Source organism: Excalfactoria chinensis, chromosome 24 (assembly GCF_039878825.1).
Source record: "Excalfactoria chinensis isolate bCotChi1 chromosome 24, bCotChi1.hap2, whole genome shotgun sequence".
In the NCBI taxonomy this organism is placed as follows: Eukaryota; Metazoa; Chordata; class Aves; order Galliformes; family Phasianidae; genus Excalfactoria; species Excalfactoria chinensis.
The window spans coordinates 1,068,506-1,090,168 of record NC_092848.1 but is presented as its reverse complement, the minus strand read 5'-3'; the positions used below and the strand labels follow the sequence as shown (position 1 = coordinate 1,090,168).

At 60.5% G+C, this 21,663-nt stretch overlaps 3 protein-coding genes across 3 annotated transcripts; 1 reads left to right on the top strand and 2 right to left on the bottom strand.

Moving 5' to 3' along the window:
• Window positions 1–99: 99 nt before the first annotated feature.
• On the bottom strand, window positions 100–7,666 carry SOCS7 (suppressor of cytokine signaling 7). The gene is given in 10 exon segments (XM_072356588.1): window positions 100–678; window positions 904–1,003; window positions 1,006–1,038; window positions 2,151–2,279; window positions 2,670–2,838; window positions 3,367–3,497; window positions 3,819–3,920; window positions 4,378–4,482; window positions 4,989–5,053; window positions 6,384–7,666. Coding segments are annotated over 10 exon segments (2,130 nt in total). The 5' UTR covers window positions 7,370–7,666; the 3' UTR covers window positions 100–368.
• A 768-nt stretch (window positions 7,667–8,434) lies between these two features.
• LOC140262384 (uncharacterized) lies at window positions 8,435–15,861 on the top strand. The gene is given in 15 exon segments (XM_072356698.1): window positions 8,435–9,323; window positions 9,559–9,667; window positions 10,405–10,492; window positions 10,590–10,780; window positions 10,887–10,955; window positions 11,056–11,165; window positions 11,244–11,482; window positions 11,582–11,720; window positions 11,798–11,903; window positions 12,425–12,565; window positions 12,799–12,975; window positions 12,977–13,411; window positions 13,413–13,820; window positions 13,822–14,127; window positions 14,129–15,861. Coding segments are annotated over 15 exon segments (4,533 nt in total). The 5' UTR covers window positions 8,435–8,529; the 3' UTR covers window positions 15,350–15,861.
• A 134-nt stretch (window positions 15,862–15,995) lies between these two features.
• Window positions 15,996–19,322, bottom strand: MRPL45 (mitochondrial ribosomal protein L45). Its single transcript, XM_072356699.1, has 8 exons — window positions 19,257–19,322; window positions 18,625–18,820; window positions 18,087–18,204; window positions 17,887–17,985; window positions 17,378–17,426; window positions 17,002–17,151; window positions 16,751–16,924; window positions 15,996–16,550 (listed from the first exon to the last, which is right to left on the bottom strand). The coding sequence occupies exons 1-8, from the start codon at window positions 19,299–19,301 to the stop codon at window positions 16,491–16,493; spliced, it is 891 nt and encodes a 296-aa protein (XP_072212800.1). The 5' UTR covers window positions 19,302–19,322; the 3' UTR covers window positions 15,996–16,490.
• Window positions 19,323–21,663: the final 2,341 nt, after the last annotated feature.

Genomic DNA, 21,663 nt, shown 5'->3' with positions numbered 1-21,663 from the left:
TCCAACTCCATTATTTCTCATGCTGAAAAATAACACCCCCCCCAAAATAAAATAAAACAAACCTGAAGATGGCAACATAAAATCAAAGCCCCTAAATAGTGCCACGACATTCTTGGTTCTGCATGGAGTCCATGGGGCTCTGAGCCCCCCCCCCTCTAACAAAGCCCCCCCCCTCCCCATCCCCCAGCCAGGGGTCCCTTCCTGCTGTGCTTGGTGGGTGGGTGGGAACGTTGGAGCCTCTTCTCTCCTTGGAAGCAGAGCTGCACCTTCAATGGGCCTCATCCCCACTGCAGCCCATGTTGGGCTACTGGATGGCATCACCCAATTCCTTAAGGGGGGGGGGGGGAATAAAAGAGATGGGAAAGGGATCAATTAATGCAGCTGTGCCATGAGAGAGCACAGAGCGAGCACAGGAAAGCAGCAGGAGCCTCACTGCCCCAATCCCAACCCCAAGAGAAAGCAGCGTAAAGGACAAAGCAACCCCTTTTGGTTTTAGGGGGGGGTCTCTGAGAGCACAACGTACCATCAGTTGATAGCAAGGAAGGCGAGGAGGCCCCGCTACGTGGAGGGTCAGCATCCTGCTTCTGTTTGGAGATGAGCTGAGCCTCCTTCAGCGACAGATACACCTCCTCCTGGGGGTCGTAGTAGTAGAACTTACGGATATAGGAGATAAGGGGCCTGGGGGGGGGGTGGAAATGGAAGGTGAGATTGAGGGGGGAGCAGAGACCAGAAATGCTCCTTCTTTCCCCCATCCCAACCATGGCAGCACACCTCACTGCTCAGCCTTGCCCACACAGCATCCCTCCTCCCATCCCTAAGGCCAAAGGAAGCAGCCCACCCCTCCCAGCTACTGGAGGGGGGGTTATAGGACCCCCCCCCCCCTATAGCTCCATAGTGACTCACTTGGGCAGCGGCAGCTCAGGGATGTGGTCGATCCGGACCAACTGCCTGATCCGAAAGCGACAAAGGTGCTGGAGAGATTTAACATTGCTGAACCTGGAGACGGATACAGGAGCTGGACGGGTGTTGGAGGGAGACCTTGATGGGGGGGGGGGGGTTAAAAAGCAAAAGGTAACATCAGGTGTCAAAGTGGTTTGCAAAGGAAGCACCAGTGCTTGCTTGGGAAGCAGAAGCTCCATGCAGTGCTACCTCCCCCCCCCCAAGCATCACTTTGCATTGAGATGCAACCAGGCTTCAGAAGGATGCAGAGCAAAGCCAAAAGGAGAGGCATGATGGGGGGGGGGGGGGTGTAGGCAGCACGTAGGCTCTGCTCTGCATTGGCAGGGTTCTGTTGAGGCATTACAAGAAAGCTGTGGGTTTGGGCAGCCACGAGGGCTGCTCATTCCTGGGGTCACGAGGCTGGGCACAAAGGGAGAGCAGAGCCATTGCCAACTCCCCCCCACGCAAGGAGCAGTGCCCTCCCTTATGACTTATGGGTAACAATTGAGCCCCAGAGCCCAAAGGGTGGGCAGCAGCACCAGGATCTCTTGGAGCTGGGCTCATTCACTGCATAAGGTTTATCCATCTTCACAGAAGGATTCAAAGCTGGTTATGCTCCAAACCCCCCCCTTCCCTCCACCCCCCCCCATCCTCCTGCTGGCTCATCTCTGAGGACAACAGAGTGAAAGGAGAAAAGGGGGGAAAGCTCTTCACACTCAGATGGGCTCAGAACTGCTGCGGGCAGCTCAGGAAGCTGGGAGCCAGCTTTAGAAAGAGCAAAGAACAGCCATCAATTGAAGGCTGGATTTCCAACCCCCCCCCCTTCACCACCATCACCATCCCATTCTGACTCTCCTACCAGAAAGGAATTCACCCCTGGGAGCCCAGCCAGCACAGCAGGGACACAGCATAGGGAATAGCCCCTCCTCGAGCAGCAGCACCACACTCATGGGCTCAATAGGGAGCTGCAGAACTCAGCATCCCCCCCTTCCCAACCCATAGGAAAGCTCTGGCAGCAGCACGGAGCATTACACCCAAGGATGGCTCTCAGAATGGCAAAGAGATGCTAAGAGATGTGCCCAGAGCCTTGGGGAGCACAAAGCCTTATTCTCAAGGGAAGAGATCTTAGATGCCTCCCAGGCCAAACACAGGATGCTCCCAACACGCTCCTGTCTGCACCTACAGCCCCTTGGACCCGGTGGGACGCTCACCTGGAACCCTGGATCGAAGGAAGTAGAGGAACTTCCCATTTTTGGAGTGCATGATGGCTCTCTTGATAAACTCCACCACGGATTGGCAGCGGTCTTCAAACTTGGGATGGCACCACAGGCTGAAGGTCCCTGCCAGCACAACAGAGGAGTTTCGCATCGCTGGAGATGCACACTCAGCCATAAGCTGGGTGACAGCCCCCAACCAGCACTGCAACCTCAAATAGGGCACGTTATGCTTTGAATGGCAAGCAAGAAGACTGCAGAGCAGGAAGGCAGGCCCCCTAGCTGCACGCAGATCCCTAACATAGGCTGAAGCTTCTGGCCAGGCCACTCTTCACGCATGCAAGCAGGCACTGCCTGCTTCTTGCACCAGGGAGCAGCACTCGTGTGCTACGGAGCTGCAGCCGAACCATTCAGCTTCAAATCACCATTCAAACACTGCAGCAGGGATGCAGGCAGCACCACGTGCAGCTGGAGCAAAGGGAAGGACACAGCTTTGGTTCTTAGAGCCACCCTCACCTCTGTAGTGCTCCATCCTGGTGTGGTGGGTGATGCCCTGTGACCTGAAGCTGAGGCTCAGGATGTAACGGGGGTCAGAACTGTCCCGCACCAGGAAGGATCCGTCTGGTTTCCCCTTCAGTTTCATCTCTGCATCCTCCCAGTTCATTGGTCCCCAATACCACCCGCACTGCAGGAACGAGACAAGCCACACGTCAGCAGAGGTGAGGAAGGACCCGAAGCACAAACCAACATTTGCTCTCATTGATTCCACTTTTATACCTAACTTGCATTTCCCGGCTGCATTCACCCCCAAGCGTGGACTCATTGCTCCTGGATGAGAAAGCACCATTGCATCTACCACCCAGAAGTGGAACATGTAATGCATTCTTTGACATGCCCAGGACTTCACTAAGGGTGTTTTCTGGCCCTGTCTTAACACTGTGCCCACAACCAGCTCCTAAAGCAGCTCCCAGAGGGTTGGAGCATCTCTCCTATCAGGAAAAGCTGAGGGAGATGGGCTTGTTCTGCAGGTTCCCATACCCAGATGGGATGAAGCTCTGGGCAGCCTGCACAGGGCAGGGGTTGGAACAGGACGATTCCAACCCAAATCATCGCATCCACTTAAGACATGATTCAAAACACAGAGCCCAGCCCCGCTGCCCTTCCCTCCCTGTGTCTCCCCTTCCCTCCCCACATCTCCCCATGCAGATATCACCTTCTCCAGCTCTCTCAAACTGGCTGCAAAGCTACTCGAGTCCGGGCGGTACAGCGGGCACTGCAGGTGTGGGGTGGGCTGGTTGGGTGCTGGTTCTGTTGGTCGGAGGGGAACGATCCGAGGGAAGGCATCTGCAGAGGGAAGGATAACACAGTGCAGTCAGTGCTGAGCTGCTGAGACCCCAGAGGCAGAGGAGGAAGCAGGACTGACAGACAGCAGGACAGCATCCTCATGGAGGGCACTGGGAGGTGTCAAATAGCTCTTGCAAGGTGACTCAGAGCCTTCACCTGCTGTTTGCTGTGCTAGCTCAGAGGGAAGGCAAGGGGAAAAGCACCAGAGGAAGGAATTAACCCATCCCAACACAAAGGGGCAATTAAAGCCCTTTGGGTCCTATAGGGCAGGAAACTAGAAACCAAAGGGAAGTGCATAGGAAGCCCTAGAGCTGCTCTGACCTGGCGCGTGGGGTGGAGGAGGCGGAGGCAGAGGGAAAGACTGCAGGGAAGACCCCATCGGACCCACTAGGACAGATGTAGGCAGCGTCCCACTGATATCATCTAGGAGAGAACAGAAGCATTCAGAAGGAAGGAAAGCAAGCGAGCTCTGCGCTGCCGGCAAGGTGGGACGAGCAAACTGGCACCAAGCACTGCAAGGGGAGCAAGAGATGGAGCTTGTGATGCTCCACCAGCTTCTGAGAGCAGCCCAGCAGCTTGCATACACACCCTTAGAGCAAAGGGGTTAGTTTCCCAGCCTAGCTACCTCCACGCATGCAGCCTGCAGCACAAGGCAGGTGTTTATAGGAGGTTTTGCTACCCTGGCATATGGGATGTGTGGGGCACCTGCTGGCTGGGGCTGCCTCATGATGAGCACAGAGAAGGATGCTCAGCAGCCACGTTGGGCTCCCGGCATCACCTCCCCAAAGCCTGAAGCACAGAAGGGACCTACAGGAGACGCTGATGCTGCGGAAGAACAGCAAGAAACAGCCCTGGGACAGCACCCAAACGGACCCCATACCCAGCAGGCTGAGGCTTCGGCGTGGAGGCGGAGGTGGAGTTGGAGGGTGAGGGGAGCTCAGTCCTCGTTGAGAGATGTCCACGTCCACCAGAGACACTGTTTCACCTGGAGGATGGCAGAGGTTCCACTGTGAGCATTGCTAGCACTGAACACAAGCAGCTCCCTGACCTCCCACAACCTGCTCTGACACTCAGCACAGGACGACACTGACTCAGCTTCCTCCTGCTGCCTTGGGAAAGCTCCCTGCCCATTCATTAGTCTCATTAGAGGGGTATTTAGGTGCAGTCGTTACCCGAGGTGCTTTGCCCCAGGGGCTGTGTGGGTGCACACGTGTGTGCATGCAGATGCTCTTTCATTTCTAAGCCCTGCCAAATGCATCCAGGTTTGCTGAGCTGCTTCTCCTCATACAAATGAAGCTGAGAGATGCTGAGATGAGCAAAGAAAACAACAGATCCCATCTCCCCAAAGCAACAGCTGATTGATAGAGCAGGAGCAGCCCCGGCTTTGAGCAACCCTGATGTGCCCAATGAACACACATGGAACCCAGGGATCTCCCTGCAGCACTCGTTGCCCTCCAGAAGACCAAAGCGCAACCCCTTTCAAATCCTCACCTGTGAAGAGGGGGCTGAAAACAACCTGGGAAAAGGCACTTTGAGTTCTTGTCAGTCTGTGTTTCCTGTGGGAAATAGAAAACAATGAGGATATGAAGGTGGGAAATGAATGGTCTTCATTTGATCTTTTGGGGTTGGGAGAGCACAATGTACTCAGCCTGGAGGCAACGCCATGAGCTGATCCAAGCCCTGGAGCAGAGCTCTGGTTTAAGTAGGACAAGTCAAGCAGCAAAGCCAGGGCCCCGTCCTGCTGCTAAGCAAAGCAAATCTCCAGCCAGGTGATTAATCGAGCCTTCAGAAAGAAAAACCCCAAGTGAGTGTGGTTGGTGGAGACAAGGAGCTGTTTCACAACAGGCTGAGCGTGCTTCAAACACACCATAAGATCGCAGGCATCTCCGGGAGCACTTTGCTGAAGCTGGGGAAGCTGAGGGAACCCACCTCGATAGATAAAACCTCATCAAACTGCTGGGATACGTTTCCATTTCGGGTCTCTCTGACCATAGAACCACAGCCAAACCTGCACCAACCCCGAGCCCTGGGTTGCAGGAAGAGCAGCCCTATGGATGCAGCTTGCAGATAGAAGCCTTGCAATGCAGCACGAGGAGCAGCGCTGCAACAGCCCTGAGCTGTAGGGCAAGAGAAGCTCTGCCTCTTCTCAAGCCCTGAACCACAACAGCTGCTGCATCAAGGCACCTTGAAGTAACCTTTGCTAGAACAGCAGCACTGTGCTGACCAGGGAAAAGCACAGCAGCTCATTGACCGTGATGGAGCTGCTGCTTTTGTGCCCCCCTTTGCATTGCAATATCCCACAGACCACAGGTTGTCATTACGGGCATTGTGATGTGCTGCTGTTGGGATGGGGCAATGCAGGAGGACTCACACGGTCCCCCTTCCATGCACTGCTAAGCCAAACCACGTGCCCTCTGTGATGCAAGGGATAAGGGGCCGGCTGTTGGCAGTGCCAGGCAGTGACTGGTGGCTGTGCCCCTCCATGGCAGCTTAACAGCCCCACACAGGGGGACACCGTGGGGTGCAGACCCAGAGCAGCTCAGAAGCCAAACCTTAAAGGGGATGAGGTTGGAAGGAACCTTACAGCCCACCCGGTTCCGAGCCCAGGTGCTCCCCAACGGCTGCACAGGGTCCCATCCACCTGCAGGGATGGAGCGCCACGTTTTGCTGCAGCCACCGAGCCCAGCAGCATCCCAAACACCGCACGGAGCTGCGACCCCCCAGGGGACCCCTCCATGGCACAAGAGGGGCACACAGACCCCCGGATGGCCCCAAAGCCGCTCTCCAGGCACGGCCCCGGGACTCCAAGTCTCCTCCTACACCGCAGCCGTGTATCCCGTCCCACCGCAGCAGCTCCGACCCGCGTGTCCCCGCTCCGTTCCGTACCTGCCGTCCTCCTGCTCGCGGCCCCGGGCCCCTCCGCCGTCGCTCAGACTGTGCGCCGAGCCCGTCAGCTCCGCTCCCCGCCGGCTCCCTCCGTTCCCGTCCCCCGGTGCCGACCCTCCGCTGCAGCTCTTGGTGCGGAAGAGGCGGCTGAGCCGGACCCGCAGGGATCCTTTCCTTCCTCCCGCTGTCCCGGGGCCGGGCACGGTTCTCCGCGCGGCGGCGGCTCCTCGGGGCGGCTCCTGCGGGTCGGTGATGCCGGGACTGCCCGGTTCTTCCTCGGAGCAGCTCCCGGCCTCGTCGGGCTCCAACGCTTCGAGCACCAGCAGCGCGTCGCTCGTCTCCTCGGCGGCGGGCGGCCCGAGGCACGGGCAGGCGGCGGGGCCTTTGGCTCCCAGCGCCGGGGGCCGCAGCCCGAGGGCGGCCAGCTGCAGCTCCAGCCCCGCGGGCGGCCCCCAGCCGCTCCCAGCCGCCGCTTTGGGCTCCAAGGCGCAGCGGTGCCGCGGGCACAGCAGCTCGGGGCCGCCCGCCGGGCCCTCCCCGCCGCCCGCCGCCGCCGCCGCCTCCTCCTCCTCTCCGTGGCGGCCTTCGGCGGCGGCGTTACGGAACACCATCAGCTGCGGCCGAGCGGCCCCTCCCGGAGCGGGGAGCGGCAGCCTCGCTCCTCCCGGTGTCCCCGCAGCCGCCGTGCCGTTACCGGGGCCGCCCGCCGCTCCCGCATCCGGCCCGGCCCCATAACCGAGCAGGCGGCTGAGCACCCGGTAAGAGGCCGCGGCCTCCCCGTCGCGCAGCTCGGCGCGCTGCATCGCTACGGCCGCCGCATGGCGCCCCGGGAGCGGAGCGGACCCGCCGCCCCCCCCGCAACGGCCGCCGCCGCCGCCGTTCCCTCCGCCCCGGCCGGACCGCACGTGACCACGCCCCCGACTTCCGGTGTTAGCCACGCCTCTTCTTCGCACGTGACCACGTGACCCACTAAACTCCGCCCCCATTCTCCCCTAAGCCCCGCCCACTCCCGCCCCGCTCCCAGCGCTGTGCCTCAGTTTCCCCCCTCAGCCAGGACGGCCCCTAATCCAGGGCTGCACTGCACCCACTGTGGGACCCCCCCACACCGACCGACCCTGCGTGGGTTGGGGTCTCTAGGGGTTCCCTGAGGGGGAGCGGGAATAAGGGATGGTGGGTGCTGGGATATACTGGGGTAACTGGGATGGCTGGGTGTGAGGATGCTGGGATAATGGGGATAATGGGATATGGGGATACTGGGATACTGGGGTAATGGGATAATGGGATAACGGGATGCTGGGATAATGGGATAATGGGATATGGGGACACTGGGATATGGGGATAACGGGATAATGGGATGCTGGGATACTGGGATAACGGGATGCTGGGATAATGGGGATAATGGGATATGGGGATACTGGGATATTGGGATATGGGTATAACGGGATATGGGGATGCTGGGAGAATGGGATACTGGGATATGGGTATAACGGGATATGGGGATACTGGGATGCTGGGATAATGGGATATGGGGATACTGGGATATGGGGATACGGGATATGGGGATAACGGGATAATGGGATGCTGGGATAATGGGATAATGGGATATGGGGATAGTGGGATATGGGGATACTGGGATATGGGAATACTGGGATATGGGAATACTGGGATACTGGGATAATGGGATGCTGGGATAATGGGGATAATGGGATATGGGGATACTGGGATAACGGGATATTGGGATATGGGTATAACAGGATATAGGGATGCTGGGATGCTGGGAGAATGGGATGCTGGGATATGGGATATGGGGATACTGGGATGACTGGGCAGTGGGATGCGGGGTTGTGGGGTTGTGGGGCCGTTGGGATGCGGCCGGATCCCGGTTGCCATGGCGGCCCGTCGGGATGCTCTTCCGTCACGCCCGACCCTTCGGGGAGGGGGGGGGAGGGTCGTAGCGCTTCCCCGCGGCTGAACGGGATCCCGACGGCAGCATCGGGAGGGGGCGGGGGGGGGGGGGGGAGACCGGGAGGGGCGAAGGGGGGGGGGGGGGTCGGGGCGGTCGGAGCAGCGCAGTGCGGGGCCGTGACGTCTGCCGAGGAGGGAAGCAGGCGGCGGTCGGAGCGCGGCTCGCGGGCACCGTGCCACCATGACCCCCCCGGGGGGGCCGCCGCTCCGGGGCGCTCCGACCTCCCTCCTCCTCCTCCTCCTCCTCCTCCTCTTCCTTCTGTTGCTTCTACCGCTACGGACGGGGGCTCCGCCGCCCCCCGACGACCCCACGGCGGACCCGGAGGGCTCGGCGGCTCTTTCCTTCCTACGGACGGGCGACGCGCGGCGCTTGGCTCTCACCAACTGCAGCCGCAGCGCCGCGCTGACACCCCCGGCTCCCGACCCCCCCCAGGCGCTACGAACCGCCCTCCGGGCCGCCCCCGAAGCTCTGACCCAGGCCGCCAACTTCCTTAACATGCTGCTGCAGGGCAACGACCTCCGCGAGTCCAGCGTGGCCGAGGACGTGGAGTGGTACCAGGCGCTGACCCGCAGCTTGGCTGGGGGGCACCCGTGGGCTCGTCGCTCCCTGCTGGCCCTGGACGCCCACCCTGCGGCCCCCTCCCCACGCTTGGTGCTGCAGGCTACGGCCGCCGACGGGGAGATCCACCTGCGGGACGTGTCCGCACCGGGGAACCGCAGCTCGGACGGCGAATGGGTGGCGGAGCTTCGGGAACGGCGAGGTCCTCCGCTCCGTAAACGGGTGTTGAGCAACGACCTGCGCTCCATGGAGACCCCCAAATGGCTGCGGGGCGACGGGTACGTGGCGGGGCCGGGCCACGTGCGGTGGTCGCAGCCGTTCCTCGAGTGCCGGGATGGGAAATTCGTGCCCGTTTGGGCCGTCGCTCTGTCCGCTGCCTTCTATGGGCTGAAGCCCGACCTCAGCCCCGAGTTCAAGTGAGTGTGCGGCGGGGGAGGTGGGCGAGGGGGGGTGTGTGTAAGCACTGGTGTGAACCTGTAGGTGTGAGACCCTCCCGAAGGGGAGGAGCTCCCCAAATGGGTTCTGGTACCGCATATGTTCCCCCCCCCCCCCCCCCCTCCGGGCTCTGTGTCCCGGCATCGGGCTCTGCCACCTCTGCCCCCCCCCCCATCCTGTGTGCCCCTCCCGGCCTGACCCCATTGCTGCGTATAGGGGCGCCGTGCGGGTGGACATCGAGCTGCGGGACGTGAGCATCGATCAGTGCGACAGCGGGACGGGTTGGTTTGCGGGCACGCACCGCTGCGACCTCAACAGCACCCAGGTACCCACATGGCTCCGGTCCCAGCACCCCACTGATCTCAGCCCCCCCCACTTCCCAACACCCCCCCACCTTCTGGAGCCCCTCCGGATCCGTCCCCTCTCGCAGTGGGGCTGCTCTGCCCCCCCCCCCCTCGTCGCACTGTCCCCTCCGCCCGTCCGTCGGTGCTGATCCGCCCCCCCCCCCCCCCCCGCCCCCATCTGCCGCTCCCGCACCGCTCTGCGGTTTATTGTGCAAATCTCCCTCCCTCGGCAGCGCCGTGGGGTGACCCGGCTGCCACCCGCGTGGGGACAGCGTGGACCGATGGGCGGAGCATCCCGGTGTGGATGGGGTGGGGGGGTGTTGGTTGGCACTGCCCCCCAGTGGCTGCACCCACCCCAGGTCAGAGACCGGAGTGAACCCGACGGGGCTGAGCTGCCCCGACCCCCGGGGGCGCCCCCCGTCCCCCCCCAGCCGCATGATGGATTAGGGGCCGGTCCTCCCCCCCCCCCCCCCCCCGGATTAGCGCCGCGCCGCATTAGGTGTCCATTTAGGTTTTAGGGGGGGATTTGGGTGCCAGGCTTTGGCTTTTAATTCCCAAATGTTTAACCGCTGCGTTCCGGGCTCGGGGGGGGGGGGGGGGAGGGGGGGTCTGGTTGTCACCGAGCTGCCGCAGCCTCCGCTGCCTCGTGGGGTTCTGAGCGTAGTGCGGGGAGACCCCGTTGTAAAGACTCCCCCCCCCCCCTCAATCCATCCCGCAGTGCGTCCCGCAGCAGAACCGCGGCTTCGTGCTGGGGCAATACGCGTGTCGATGCAAGCCGGGCTTCTACGGGCTGAGCGCCGGGCCAGGTGCGTGTCGTACGCGGGACCCCCGACCCCCCCCCAACTCCCCCAGCTCCGCAGGGCGATGCTTTGCGACACCCATCCCCTCCGGTTCCATTCTCAGCGCCGGCTGACGGTGCCGCTCGCTTGTCGTGCCGCCGTTGCCGGGAGGGCTGTACGAGCTGCCGGGATGATGCGCCCTGCGAGGTGCAGGAGGATCGCTCTCTGCGTGCGGCCGTGCTGTGCTGCCAGGCGTGCTGCATGCTGGCCGTGTTCCTCTGCATGCTGCTCGCCTATCACTGCCGGCGGAGCAAGGCGAGAGCAGCGCGGGGTCCCCACCATCCCACCGCCTCGGTGACCCCCCCCACGAGGGGTGACGTCCCCCCTCCATGGCGCTGCTGATGTCCTTGTGTCCCTGCAGAGGATCCGGGCGTCGGGCGTTGTGCTCCTGGAGATCATCCTCTTCGGGTCGCTGCTGCTCTACTTCCCTGTGAGCCCCCCCTTCCCCCCCATTCACCTCCTTGCAGAAAGCCCCACAGCGCAGCCCTCAGAGCCCCACACCAACATCCCTTCTCCCCCCTTCCCACCAGGTCTTCATCCTCTACTTCAAGCCCAGCACCTTCCGCTGCATCGCTCTGCGCTGGGTGCGTGTGCTGGGCTTCTCCATCGTGTATGGCACCATCACCCTAAAGCTGTACAGGTACTGGGGAAAGAAAGGGGGGTCCTGCTGGGATGCTGGATGGGATCCGGCCCCACGCTCACCCCCTGTGCCCCGCAGGGTGTTGAGGGCATTCCTGGCCCGTGCAGCACAGCGTGTGCCCTACACGGCCAGCGGGCGTGTGCTGAGGGCTCTGGGGCTGCTGCTGCTCCCCCCGTTGTGGTTCCTGGCAGCGTGGACTGTGGCAACGTTGGAGAACGTCGGTCGGAACGTGCCGCTGGTGATCCGTGCACAGACGGCCCTGGGGCTGCACTTCTCTATTTGCAGCCACGACCGCTGGGATTACATGATGGTGCTCGGTGAGAGATGGCAGAGCCCCCCCCCCCCCGGTGCCCGCAGCCCTCCCCGCTGCTCCACGTACCCGAGGAGGTGCCCATGCTGTGCGTTCCGTCCTATAGCCGAGCTGCTGCTCCTGCTGTGGGGCAGCGCGTTGTGCTGGGCTGCACGTGCTGTGCCCTCTGCCTTCCACGAGCCGCGTTATATGGGCATCGCGCTGCACAATGAGCTGCTCCTCTCGGCTGCTTTCCACGCCGTCAGGTACGGATGTTCCTCTGCACTGTGGATATGGGGCTGGAGCCGTGGGACCCCACGATGTTCCCCCTACCCCCCTCCAGGTTCATTGCGGTGCCGTCCCTGCACCCCGACTGGACGCTGCTGCTCTGCTTTGCCCACACCCACGGCACTGTCACTGTCACCCTGGGGCTGCTCTTTGTCCCCAAGGTAATGCATGGCCCTAAACCCGCTGCTATGGGGGATACGGGGGGCTATGGGGTGGTGGGCAGTGGGGTGGTGGCTATGGGATGGTGACTATGGGGGTGATGGTGTGGGTTGGTGAGGAGTGGGGTGTTGGCTATGGGGAGGTAGGCAATGGATTTATGGTAGTTATGGGGTGGTGGTTATGCGGGAGCGGCTATGGGGTGCTGGTTATGAGGGAGTGGCTATGGGGTGCTGGGTATGGGATGATGGCTATGGGGTGTTGAGCAGCGGGGGTGGCGGCTGTGAGTTGGGAGATGGGATACGAGGAGGTGGGCAGTGGTTATAAGGTGGTGGCTCTGGGGTGATGACTACGGGGAGGTGGGTAGCGGGGTGGCAGCTGTGGGGTGGTGATAATGAGGTGATGGGTACGGGGAGGTGGTTATGGAGAGGTGGGTAGAAGGGAGGTGGTCGCAGGCTGGTGGCTTTGCGGAGGTAGCCGTCGTCTCCGATGTGTTCGGGGCTCCCTTCGTTCTGCCCCACCGCAGTTCCTGCACGCCGGATCGCCGCTGCGGGAGGAGATCGCGGCGGAGGTGTACGAGGATGAGGTGGATGCGCGGCGCTCCGGGTTGAGCAGCAGCATCGCGTCCGCGTGGAGCGAACGCAGCTTCGATCCCGATGACATCCGGGTGGGTGACACGCTCGGAACCTTCTTTTGACGCTCGCTGTGCCGCCCCGCACGGGAAGAGGTGCCTGCTGCGATCTTTCTCCTGATGCAAAGCGGGGGGGGATGGAGGAGGAGGAGGGGATGGGGGGGAGGAATGGGGGGTGCGGACGCCGGGACGGTGCATAGCGGGGCGGTGCCGGTTCGGTCCCGTCGGACGCGCTCCCCTCCCTGTGTCGCCCCCTCCCCGGCCCGCAGGAGGAGCTGAAGCAGCTGTACGCGCAGCTGGAGATGCTGCGGACGCGGCGGATGGCGACCCGCAACCCGCACCTCCCCACGCCGCCCCCGGCCCGCACCTCCGGCAGCCGCCGCCGCTCATCGTCCAAACGGCAGCACGACGGTACCGGAGGGGGGGGGGGGGCTGGAAAGGGGCGTCCCGTTCCGATCCCGCAGCTCCGAGCATCCCGCACAGGACGAGGCGGGGGGGGGTTGCGCGGATCCTTCCGACAACGAGTCGCTTTGTGCCGCTCCGCTGCTGCCCAGGTCGGTCAGCGCCCAGCAGCTCGGGGGGCACGGGCAGCCCCCCCGGCTCCGCGAGGTGCTTCTGCAGAAGTCGCTGAGCGCCGGTGCCGGAGCCGTCAGCCCTTCCTGGGGACCCCCAGAACAAGGAGGGGTGTCCCGCAGCACCGCCGTAACCCCGGCCGCTGCCACCCCCACCCCGCTGCCGGACGGGGGTCTCCCTCGTGATGCGTCCCCCCCGGCTGACAGCAAAGGGACGAAACGCGTCACTTACGCGCCCGTCAAAAGCGTCAGCGCTGACGGTCCCCACCCCGCGGGGCGGGTGCGTGTAGTGGTGAAAAGGACCCCCCCGCCCCCCCCCCGTCCGCTATCAGAGCCTCCCGCACCGCCGCGGGGACAACGCGGAGCCTCCAGGGCCGCCCTCGGGGACGGCAGCGGAACGGGTGTCCCCCCCGTCGGGGCTGCGCTCCGCTCCCCCCCCCCCCGGCGAGGTGTGTCCATGGGAGCTGCTCGAGGGGGAGATGCTGAGGCAGAAGCAGAACGGCGGCGAACCTCCGCCCTCCGACCCCCCCGGGGACACGGCGGGGACCCCCCCCAGCCTCAAGCCGCCCCCACAAAGGGCGTTCAGGAGTTTGGGGTTCGCCATCAGAGCCATCAGCCGCTCCAGAGCCAAACGCAGCCTGAAAGGGGGCAGCGCTCGGAGACGGGGCCGTGAGCGGGAGGGGAGCAGCGAGGGGGGGCAGCCCGGCCTGGTAGGGACCCCCCCCGCCGCCCCCAGCAGGGAGCAGCCCGGATCCCAAGCTGCGGGATGAGGGTGCAGACCCGTCTCAGTTCATCACCACCATAGGGGACAGTGAGGGGACAGCAGAGGAACAGCGGGATGGCGCTGCTGGGGGGGGCACGGGTGCTGGGGAGGGCCCCATTTCACCCTCAGTGGCCACGCAGCCCTATGGCACTGACTCCCCGTGTGCAGCACAGGGCACGGAGGGCACGGGGCTGAGGGCTGAGGTCTGTCCCTGGGAAGCACTGAGTGTCCCAGTGGGGTCTGTGTCACAGCAGGAGGGGGCCGGGGGGGGTCCCATCGATGCGGGGCAGCCCCATGAAGGTGCTGGGGAAGGGCGGCAGCCAACCTGCTGCTTGTAGGGGGGAGACCGAGGGGCTGCCCAGCAGGAGCAGGAGTGTGGAGTGGGGCCGGGTGGGGGCTGAGGGTCAAAGGGAGATCAAGCCCTGGGAGGGACAGGGGGGGTCAGGGCAGAAAAAGGCAGAGATCTGCCCTTGGGAGGAACAGGAGGGGTCAGGAGTCGGCAAAGCAGAGATCTGCCCTTGGGAGGGTCAAGGGGGGTCAGTGGGGAGCAAAGCAGAGATCTGCCCCTGGGAAGGACAGGGTGGGTCAGGGGGGAGCAAAGAGGAGATCTGCCCTTGGGAGGAACAGGAAGGGTCAGGGATCAGCAAAGCCGAAATCTGCCCCTGGGAGAGTCAGGGGGTGTCAGGGGGGAGCAAAGAGGAGATCTGCCCCTGGGAGGTGAGCACCCCCACTATGGAGCAGCCGAAGATGAAGCTGAGCTCGGGGGGGGCTGCGAAGCGCATCACACGTCAGGCAGCTCTTGTCAGCCCTGCGCGGTCCGTGGAGAGCCCAAAGGTAGAGATCTGCCCTTGGGAGACCCTGGGGGGCTCTGGGGGGAGGGAGGAAATCTGTCCCTGGGAAGGGGCTGCTCCATCGTTTGATAAAGAGGAACCAAGAGAGGCCCGGGATGGCACATTGGGGGCAAGGGGAGGAGCTGCTGCACATCGGGGTCTGCAGAAAGAGAGGGGAGAAAACGTGTCTGTAAAGCAGAGGGGCAGCGGGGAGCGTGAAGCTGTGTGCCCCTGGGAGAGCGTGGGGGCAGAGGAGCCAGCCCTGAGCACGGCAATGGGGAAGGAAGGATCTAGAAAGCTCGAGAGCGCAGAGAGCAGAGCTGCCGTCTGCCCCTGGGAAGCAGCAGAGCCCGATGCTGGGTGGGAGAGCTGCAGCCCTGCAGAACAGCCTGGGGGAGCAGCCCCTGCTGGGGTCAGGGAGCACCGGGTGCTGTGCCGAGTCCTGCCTGCAGCACCGGGTCGAGCACACACAGCACAGCAGCACAGCGGGCCCAGCACAACTGAGGTCTGTCCATGGGAAGCAGAGGAGGGTCCGGCAACCCCCAGCAGCTCAACCCAGGGAGGGTCTGCTGTGTGCCCATGGGACAGCCCTGGGGAGGGAGGGAAGGACGTGGGGGGGTCCAGCGCTGAGGTCTGTCCATGGGACCATGAGTAGAACTTAGCCCTGGGGCGCAGGGAGCTGCCCACACTGCGTGGATAGGGATGGGGATGTTAAGCAAAGCCACGTTGCTGCAATATGGGCACCCAAAGCCATAGGGATGCCTGTGTCAGAGATCTGCGCTCTGAGCTGTTTGGGTATCACGGAGGTTTGGAGCTGAATGGCATCAGGGCCTTGAGCCCTGTTGGTTTGTGCTGTATGTCATGAGCTCAGGGGGAGGCAAAGCGGGGACATCTGACTGCCCAGAGCCTGCTTTGGTGTGGGGTTCATCCCACCATCCCTTCTCCATTTGCTTTCTCTCTCTCCTCGAGAGGAGCATTGGGATCTTCAGCAGCAAATATCCATCAGCTACTCGTGTGAGGAAGCGTCTAGATGGGAAATAAACGTTTACCCTGAGTGCTCACAGTGCCTGGTTTATGGGGTACGCTCAGGGAAGGGCTGCAGCAGAAAGCAGAGGCAGCAAGGAATGCCTAGAAACAACCTGCAAAAGCAGAGGGCCTGGTGTCGATGTCACAACGTCCACACGATGGTGCCAGTTCCCCACCAGCAAAGCTGCCGGATTCCTGATTGCAGCCAATGCTTTGAGACACACGGGCTGCGAGGAGTGCAGCCTTTTGATGTGAACTGACACAGACGTTATGAATCATGGGCTTTATTGAAGTATTCAGCTTGGCCAGCAACAAGCCAGGCATCCAGCAAGACTCCAACTGCAGCACCCAGGCAGGAAGAACCAATGTAAAACCTGTTTGGTGCTCTTCTGTTAGAAGAAAAAGACCAGAGATCTGTGCAGATGGGGGAAGGATGGGCAAAGAAATCCCCAGCAGCTTCTGCTGCAGGCTTTAATGAGTCCCCCAGCTCTATAATACCCCACATCTGCCCACATGGGTGATGACAGCAGCTCTTGCCCAGGAAGCACCAAAGTCAGCCAGGAGAGCAGCCCCACAGAGCTCACATGAATCACCTCTCAAGTCCCCCTTGCTCCTTTTTCAAGGCGATTTCTCAGTGCTTGGAGTCCATTTGTGAAGCTGCTTTGTTTGCTGACTGCTCACTGCAAGCACAGCTACGTCCGTCCCGCTGCCTCCACACGCATCCTCTGTTTTGTTTTGCATTGCTCTCTGTGTGCAGGCTTTGTAATTCCCTACTTCATCTCCTCATACTCTTGTGAGGGATCCAAGGTTGGGCCAGGAATCATCACCGTCTGAAACAGCAAGGACATAAATCAGCATTGACACGCAGCAACCCCCAAACTCCAACTGCAATAAGAGCAGGAGAAAAGGGTGAGCAGAGGGTTGTAGCAGTGCCGCTGCCTTGCACAGTGTGCCAGCCTGGGTTTAGGAACAAAGGAAGACAGAGCACCCACACAGTTTGCAGACACAGGCCTGATCCTCGTGGCTTTACCTTCACAATGGGGTCCTTTGGTGGAGCCCACTCTGGGACGATCTTGCCGTGCATCCTCCACGTGCCATAAGGGTTGACCAAGTACCTCTCAAACACAACATATTCCAGAACATCTTTGGGCAGTTGCTCCCCTCCGTACATCAGCCGTCCAAAGCGATCATAGATGGCCAAAGTCTGCAAACAGAGAGATGCACTGAGCTGGAATCAGCTGGGAAAGGTGGGGAGGGGGGGGATGACACAAGGGGACGTACCTGCCTGGTGTGCATCCGCACTGTCACCTGTCCATACAGGTTGCCCTGGTTCACGATGCTGGTGCATCGAATGTGAACCACTCGTGGAGGCTCCAGTGACTCCACAAAGCTCCACCGGATGGTTTTGTATCTGTTGCCACGGACCATTTCCTAGAAAGGAAAAGAATATCTGAAGGTGGCACCAACTTTAGTGGGGTGCGAATTGAAGAAGCAAACTGAGATACACAAGTATGGAATGAATGCTGCATTACTACTCAGACTTGGGCCTTTATTGTATTTGGGTGAGAAAAAGAATAAGATCATTTCAACCTCTTCCACAGTCTTTAAGGTTCTCTAAACCCAAGTGAGGAACTGTAACACCCAGATCGACACTTACCGGGTAGCAGCGCTCTGTTACCAGGGAGTGAAGTTTCTGCTTGTTAAAACTGCAAGTGAAACACACCCAGTTACTCAGATACAAGCATTGCCAAGAGGCTTACTCACAAATCCCTGCTTCTCCAGAAGATTCACAACCTGCTGGCAAAGCAGAAGTGACATTCTCAGCGATGACCTCAGCATGAAGGCAGAACAGAAGCTGGTTAAAAGACTGCAGGGGGAGATATAATGGCATCCTTTGGAAGCCAGCTGTGGCCTAAATCTCCTATTGATGTTTTGAATTGTAACCAAGAATGATGCAGTTTGAAGACGTGCTCTGTTCTAGTCTCCATTTCAAGTCAGGTCAAGGGAAAGCACCAATGCCACCTCCTGCTCACGCAGATGAGGGCAGCAAAAGATAAAGTACTTGTTGCAAATGAGATCCAAGGATCACAAAGGCAAGAAAACCAGAGCATGTAAGCAAAGAGAAGCAAGACCTACGTAACCCTATTGGTCAGAACGGGTCATTACTTTGCCAGACTGTTGTGAGCTTCAACATAGATCTCCTGTGCCATCTCTGGGAAAGTTTTGGTGCTGAAATTGGGATCGTGATCCTTCACCTTCCGCAGGCTGAAAAGACAAAGAAAAAGCTCTGAGCAAACTAAAATCATCTCCTGTTTCGGATGGTGACAACTGCATCACCCAGCACTACCTGAAAAGGAGGTACTTACGCTAACTGAGAGGCAGCAGACTGCTTCAGCTTCTCCATTCTTTGCTTCAGCCCTTCTTTGGACAGGGAAGTCAAGCGGGCATCGCCCTCAGGAGGGACATAAGGGTCTATAATACTGGCTGCATGTGAGAGAGAAAGGAGGTCAGGAAGGGAATCGAGGAGACAAAGAGGCAGCAAATTGGCTGCTGGGAGCTGGAGAAGCAGAATGGAGAACATCTGTAGGATGAAATAAGAGCACTGGGAGAAACGATGGGGGCAGCTCTCACTGCTGACAAGCTGTGCTGTGCTGCCTGCTCTCCTTTCTCTTCCATGCAGCCCTGAGGTATGAGGTTAAGACAATGAGCAGTAGGGAGCACGGCCTCCCATGCTATTTATTCCTGGTCCCTGAGTACAAAAGGGCCAACAGGAGACAGGGGGGCAGCTATCAACCCCTTGGGGCAGAGCGAGTCATTCAGTTTGCTGCATGGGGATACTACAATCACACTGCTGCTTCTCTGCTTTAGTTGTGCCCTTTAGAAGAGACCAAAGCAAACTGCCACCTGTGCAGGCCAAATAAAAGGTCCGTTCCATGCGATCCTCAGGAAGAGTTCTGAACAAAGACTGCAACCTCTTGGCCTTCTCTTCAGCTGAAAGCTCCCGGGCCCATTCGGGGACAAAAAGTCTCCTTTTTGTTCTCACAGGGATCACCAGGAAGGCTGGAATGGCTCTATGGGGATGCAACAGCGACTCCACGGCCTAAGGGAGAAATGATATAGGATGGGCTGAGCCCAATGGGCAAGAAACAACAGTAACAAAGGGAGAGATGGCCTTCGTGTGCTCCAGAGCACTGAGATGGTATCGACAGCACAGAGAGAAGCAGGATGGGAGGGAACCAACAGCCAAGGGGGCAGCAAGGGGGCAGCAAGGGGGCAGCAAGGGGGCAGCAAGGGGGCAGCAAGGGGGCACCAAGGGGAAGGGATGGAGGGGAAAGGGGAAGAAAAAGAGGGGGAGAGGGGGAAAGGAAGGTGGGAAAGGGGGAGAAGGGAATATGGGGACAGGAAGGTGACCAGGCCCAGCCGCCCTACCCATGCCTGGCCCTTCATTCACCGCCACCCCCCCCCTCCTCCTCTCGACCCCCACAGATCCCCACGTCGCCCCCCGCCCCATTGAACGGCCCACACAACCCACGCACCCCGCGGCCTAGCAGCCTCAACCCCACCGCCATGGCGGCCGCCATCTTCCCGCCGCAAGGCACGCCGGGAAAAGGAGGAGGGGGGGGGCGGAGCTTCGAGTGGCGCGCGCGCGGAGGGGGCGGAGCCAACGGGAACCCGCGCGGCGGAGGAGAGTGGAAAATTCCATGGGGGGGGGGAGGGGAGGCTCCGCCCCATAGACCCGCGTGGCCATTGGGGGGGGGGTTCCCCAGACCCCCACGCGTGATGCAATAGGATGCTGGGCCCTATATGGCTGTGAGACCCCCTTCCCTCGTGGTCTGCAGGAGCCCCTCGTGCACCGTGGAACAGATGGAGGGTCTGCTTCGTTGCTCCTCCCGTGCCCAACGTGCACCCCATCCTCACCCCCCCCCCCCCCCATATAGGGCAGATATAGGGCAGCCCAACAGCTCGGCTCGGCTCTCTCCCATCTCCTGGCTGTGCTCCCGGCCACTGTTGATATTGGCCAGGAGGAAGCGTTGCTCCATCGGACAGCTGGTTAATGTGTAGTGACGGCTCTTCTGTGCTCCGGAGACCGTTGATCCCAGCCTGTGTTGCTATCGGACCTGACCCCCCTCCCCTTTTTTCCCCTCCCCCCCCCGTGCACCACGGGGGGTTCTTGCAGCAGCTGGGGGGAGCAGAGCGCGGCCACGCACTGCAATCTGCTCCAGCCATTGCTGCTGGCGGCCAATTATCATCCAGAGATGAAAACTCAGCCAGCGTGTGACCCCTTTGCAGATCTGCTCCATTTTACCCTATGGGGATGCATGCCCTGCGGTGTGATTTGGAAGGATGGGAGCACTGCTCAACACCCAGGGCTGAGCTGCTCGCAGGGTTTGGCTGCATTTGGCTCCATCCCTGCATTACAGGAGGGTGCTTGTGCAACCAGCCCCAGGTACTTGGCCAACAGGACACCAGGCAGCTCAGCATGCACAGCCACAGCACGGCACGGTGCAACACAGCACGCAGCAAATGCAGCAGTGCAGAACACCCAGCCCTGCTCCTGCTGCCCCAAGGCTCCCAAATGCCACAGATTCCTGCCCTAAGCCACGGCTGGACCTGCAAGGCAGGATTAGCACCCGGTGCCCTCTGGCTGTTCCCACTCTTGGCAGAGATAGCAAAAAACTCCAGCTGAAAAAAAGGGGAGAAAGGAAAAGCTGCTCTGGGATCTTTCTGTTGTTGGCTTTTCCCTTTTGCTTTCCCAATTAAAACGGTGCACGGGCAGCACTCAGTGCAGATTTGGGGCTCCCCACTGAGCCCGTGTTGGTGCTACCACGGAACCCATTTGCTGAGGATGCAGCAGAGGCTTGGCCAGGTTTCTCCCTTTCATTTCCTTTCTCTCTTGCTGCTTGCTGACAGCAGCATCTGTCATGGAACAATGCAGCGGTGTGGGCCAGCAGCTGCCTCAGGCACCGAGCAGCCTGGGTTGCTCATCACAGCTCCATCCTGTGCAATGCCCAGAGCACATCCATCCCTCCTGCCTGCATCCATTGGTTGGTACTTCAGGCTCTTCCAGCTCTCAGCCCCATCCTTGCTCCCCTTTTTTGCTTTATATCTTGAACCAGCAAAAATCAATCTTTGGGTTTCGGTGGGTTTTCGTGGCTTTGTAGCAAACAGAAGGTAATTATTGACCCCATAGAGCAGCTCCGGGGGCTGGGATTGCATTTGTCACCCCTATTTTCTTTCCCATATAAAGGTTTTATGGGGAATCTTTAAACTTCCTGCTGGTGTTTGGTCACGGAAAGCAGCCGTCCAGCCAGCAGCACCCACTTGGGACATTGATTGCCCTGTAAATACCGCTGCCTGCATCCAGCACGAAGCCTTTTGAAAGCAAATTCTTTGCATTGCATCTTCCACAAAGCCCCGCGGAGCTGAGCTGGGTGTTTTGCAGCTCTATGGGGCTGAGACGGGTGGGTAGCAATGCTGTGCTGTGTAATCTGGGTGCAAAGGCTGCTGAAATGCAGCAAAAAAGGGCCCTGAGCTGACAGATACAGGAGCTGATGGGATTGATCTTAGCACTGAGGATGCACCTGGGCTAGAAAAGGAAGGCAACGAGGAGCAAAGCAACAGAGCTGGGCCTGAAGGAGCCTGAAGCAAAGGAGACAACGGGGGGGGGGGTTATCAGACCCTATAAACCCCCTATAGGGGCAATATGAGAGGGGACAGCCTCAGCATTGCAGCAGGGAGGGTCAGAATGGGCATTAGGGCTGATTCCTTCTCCAAAGGAGGGGGGGGGGGGGGGGTCACCATCCCTGCTGTATAGGGTCAGAGCACAGCAGCTCTGCCATACACCCACCCACCCCCATTTGATGTATAGGGCCGGAGCACATCAGCTCTACCATACACCCCCCATCCCCATTAGATGTATAGGGCACATCAGCTCTACCATAC

Bases quoted from the DNA above. Each gene is read 5' to 3' on its own strand.
- MRPL45 (XM_072356699.1), bottom strand. From the start codon at position 19,301: ATGGCGGCCGCCATGGCGGTGGGGTTGAGGCTGCTAGGCCGCGGG. The intron at 17,152-17,377 runs GTAAGTGTCGAT...TTTCCTTTCTAG, and splicing joins TAACAGAGCGCTGCTACCCG to GAAATGGTCCGTGGCAACAG. The intron at 16,551-16,750 runs GTAAAGCCACGA...TTGCTGTTTCAG, and splicing joins CAAAGGACCCCATTGTGAAG to ACGGTGATGATTCCTGGCCC.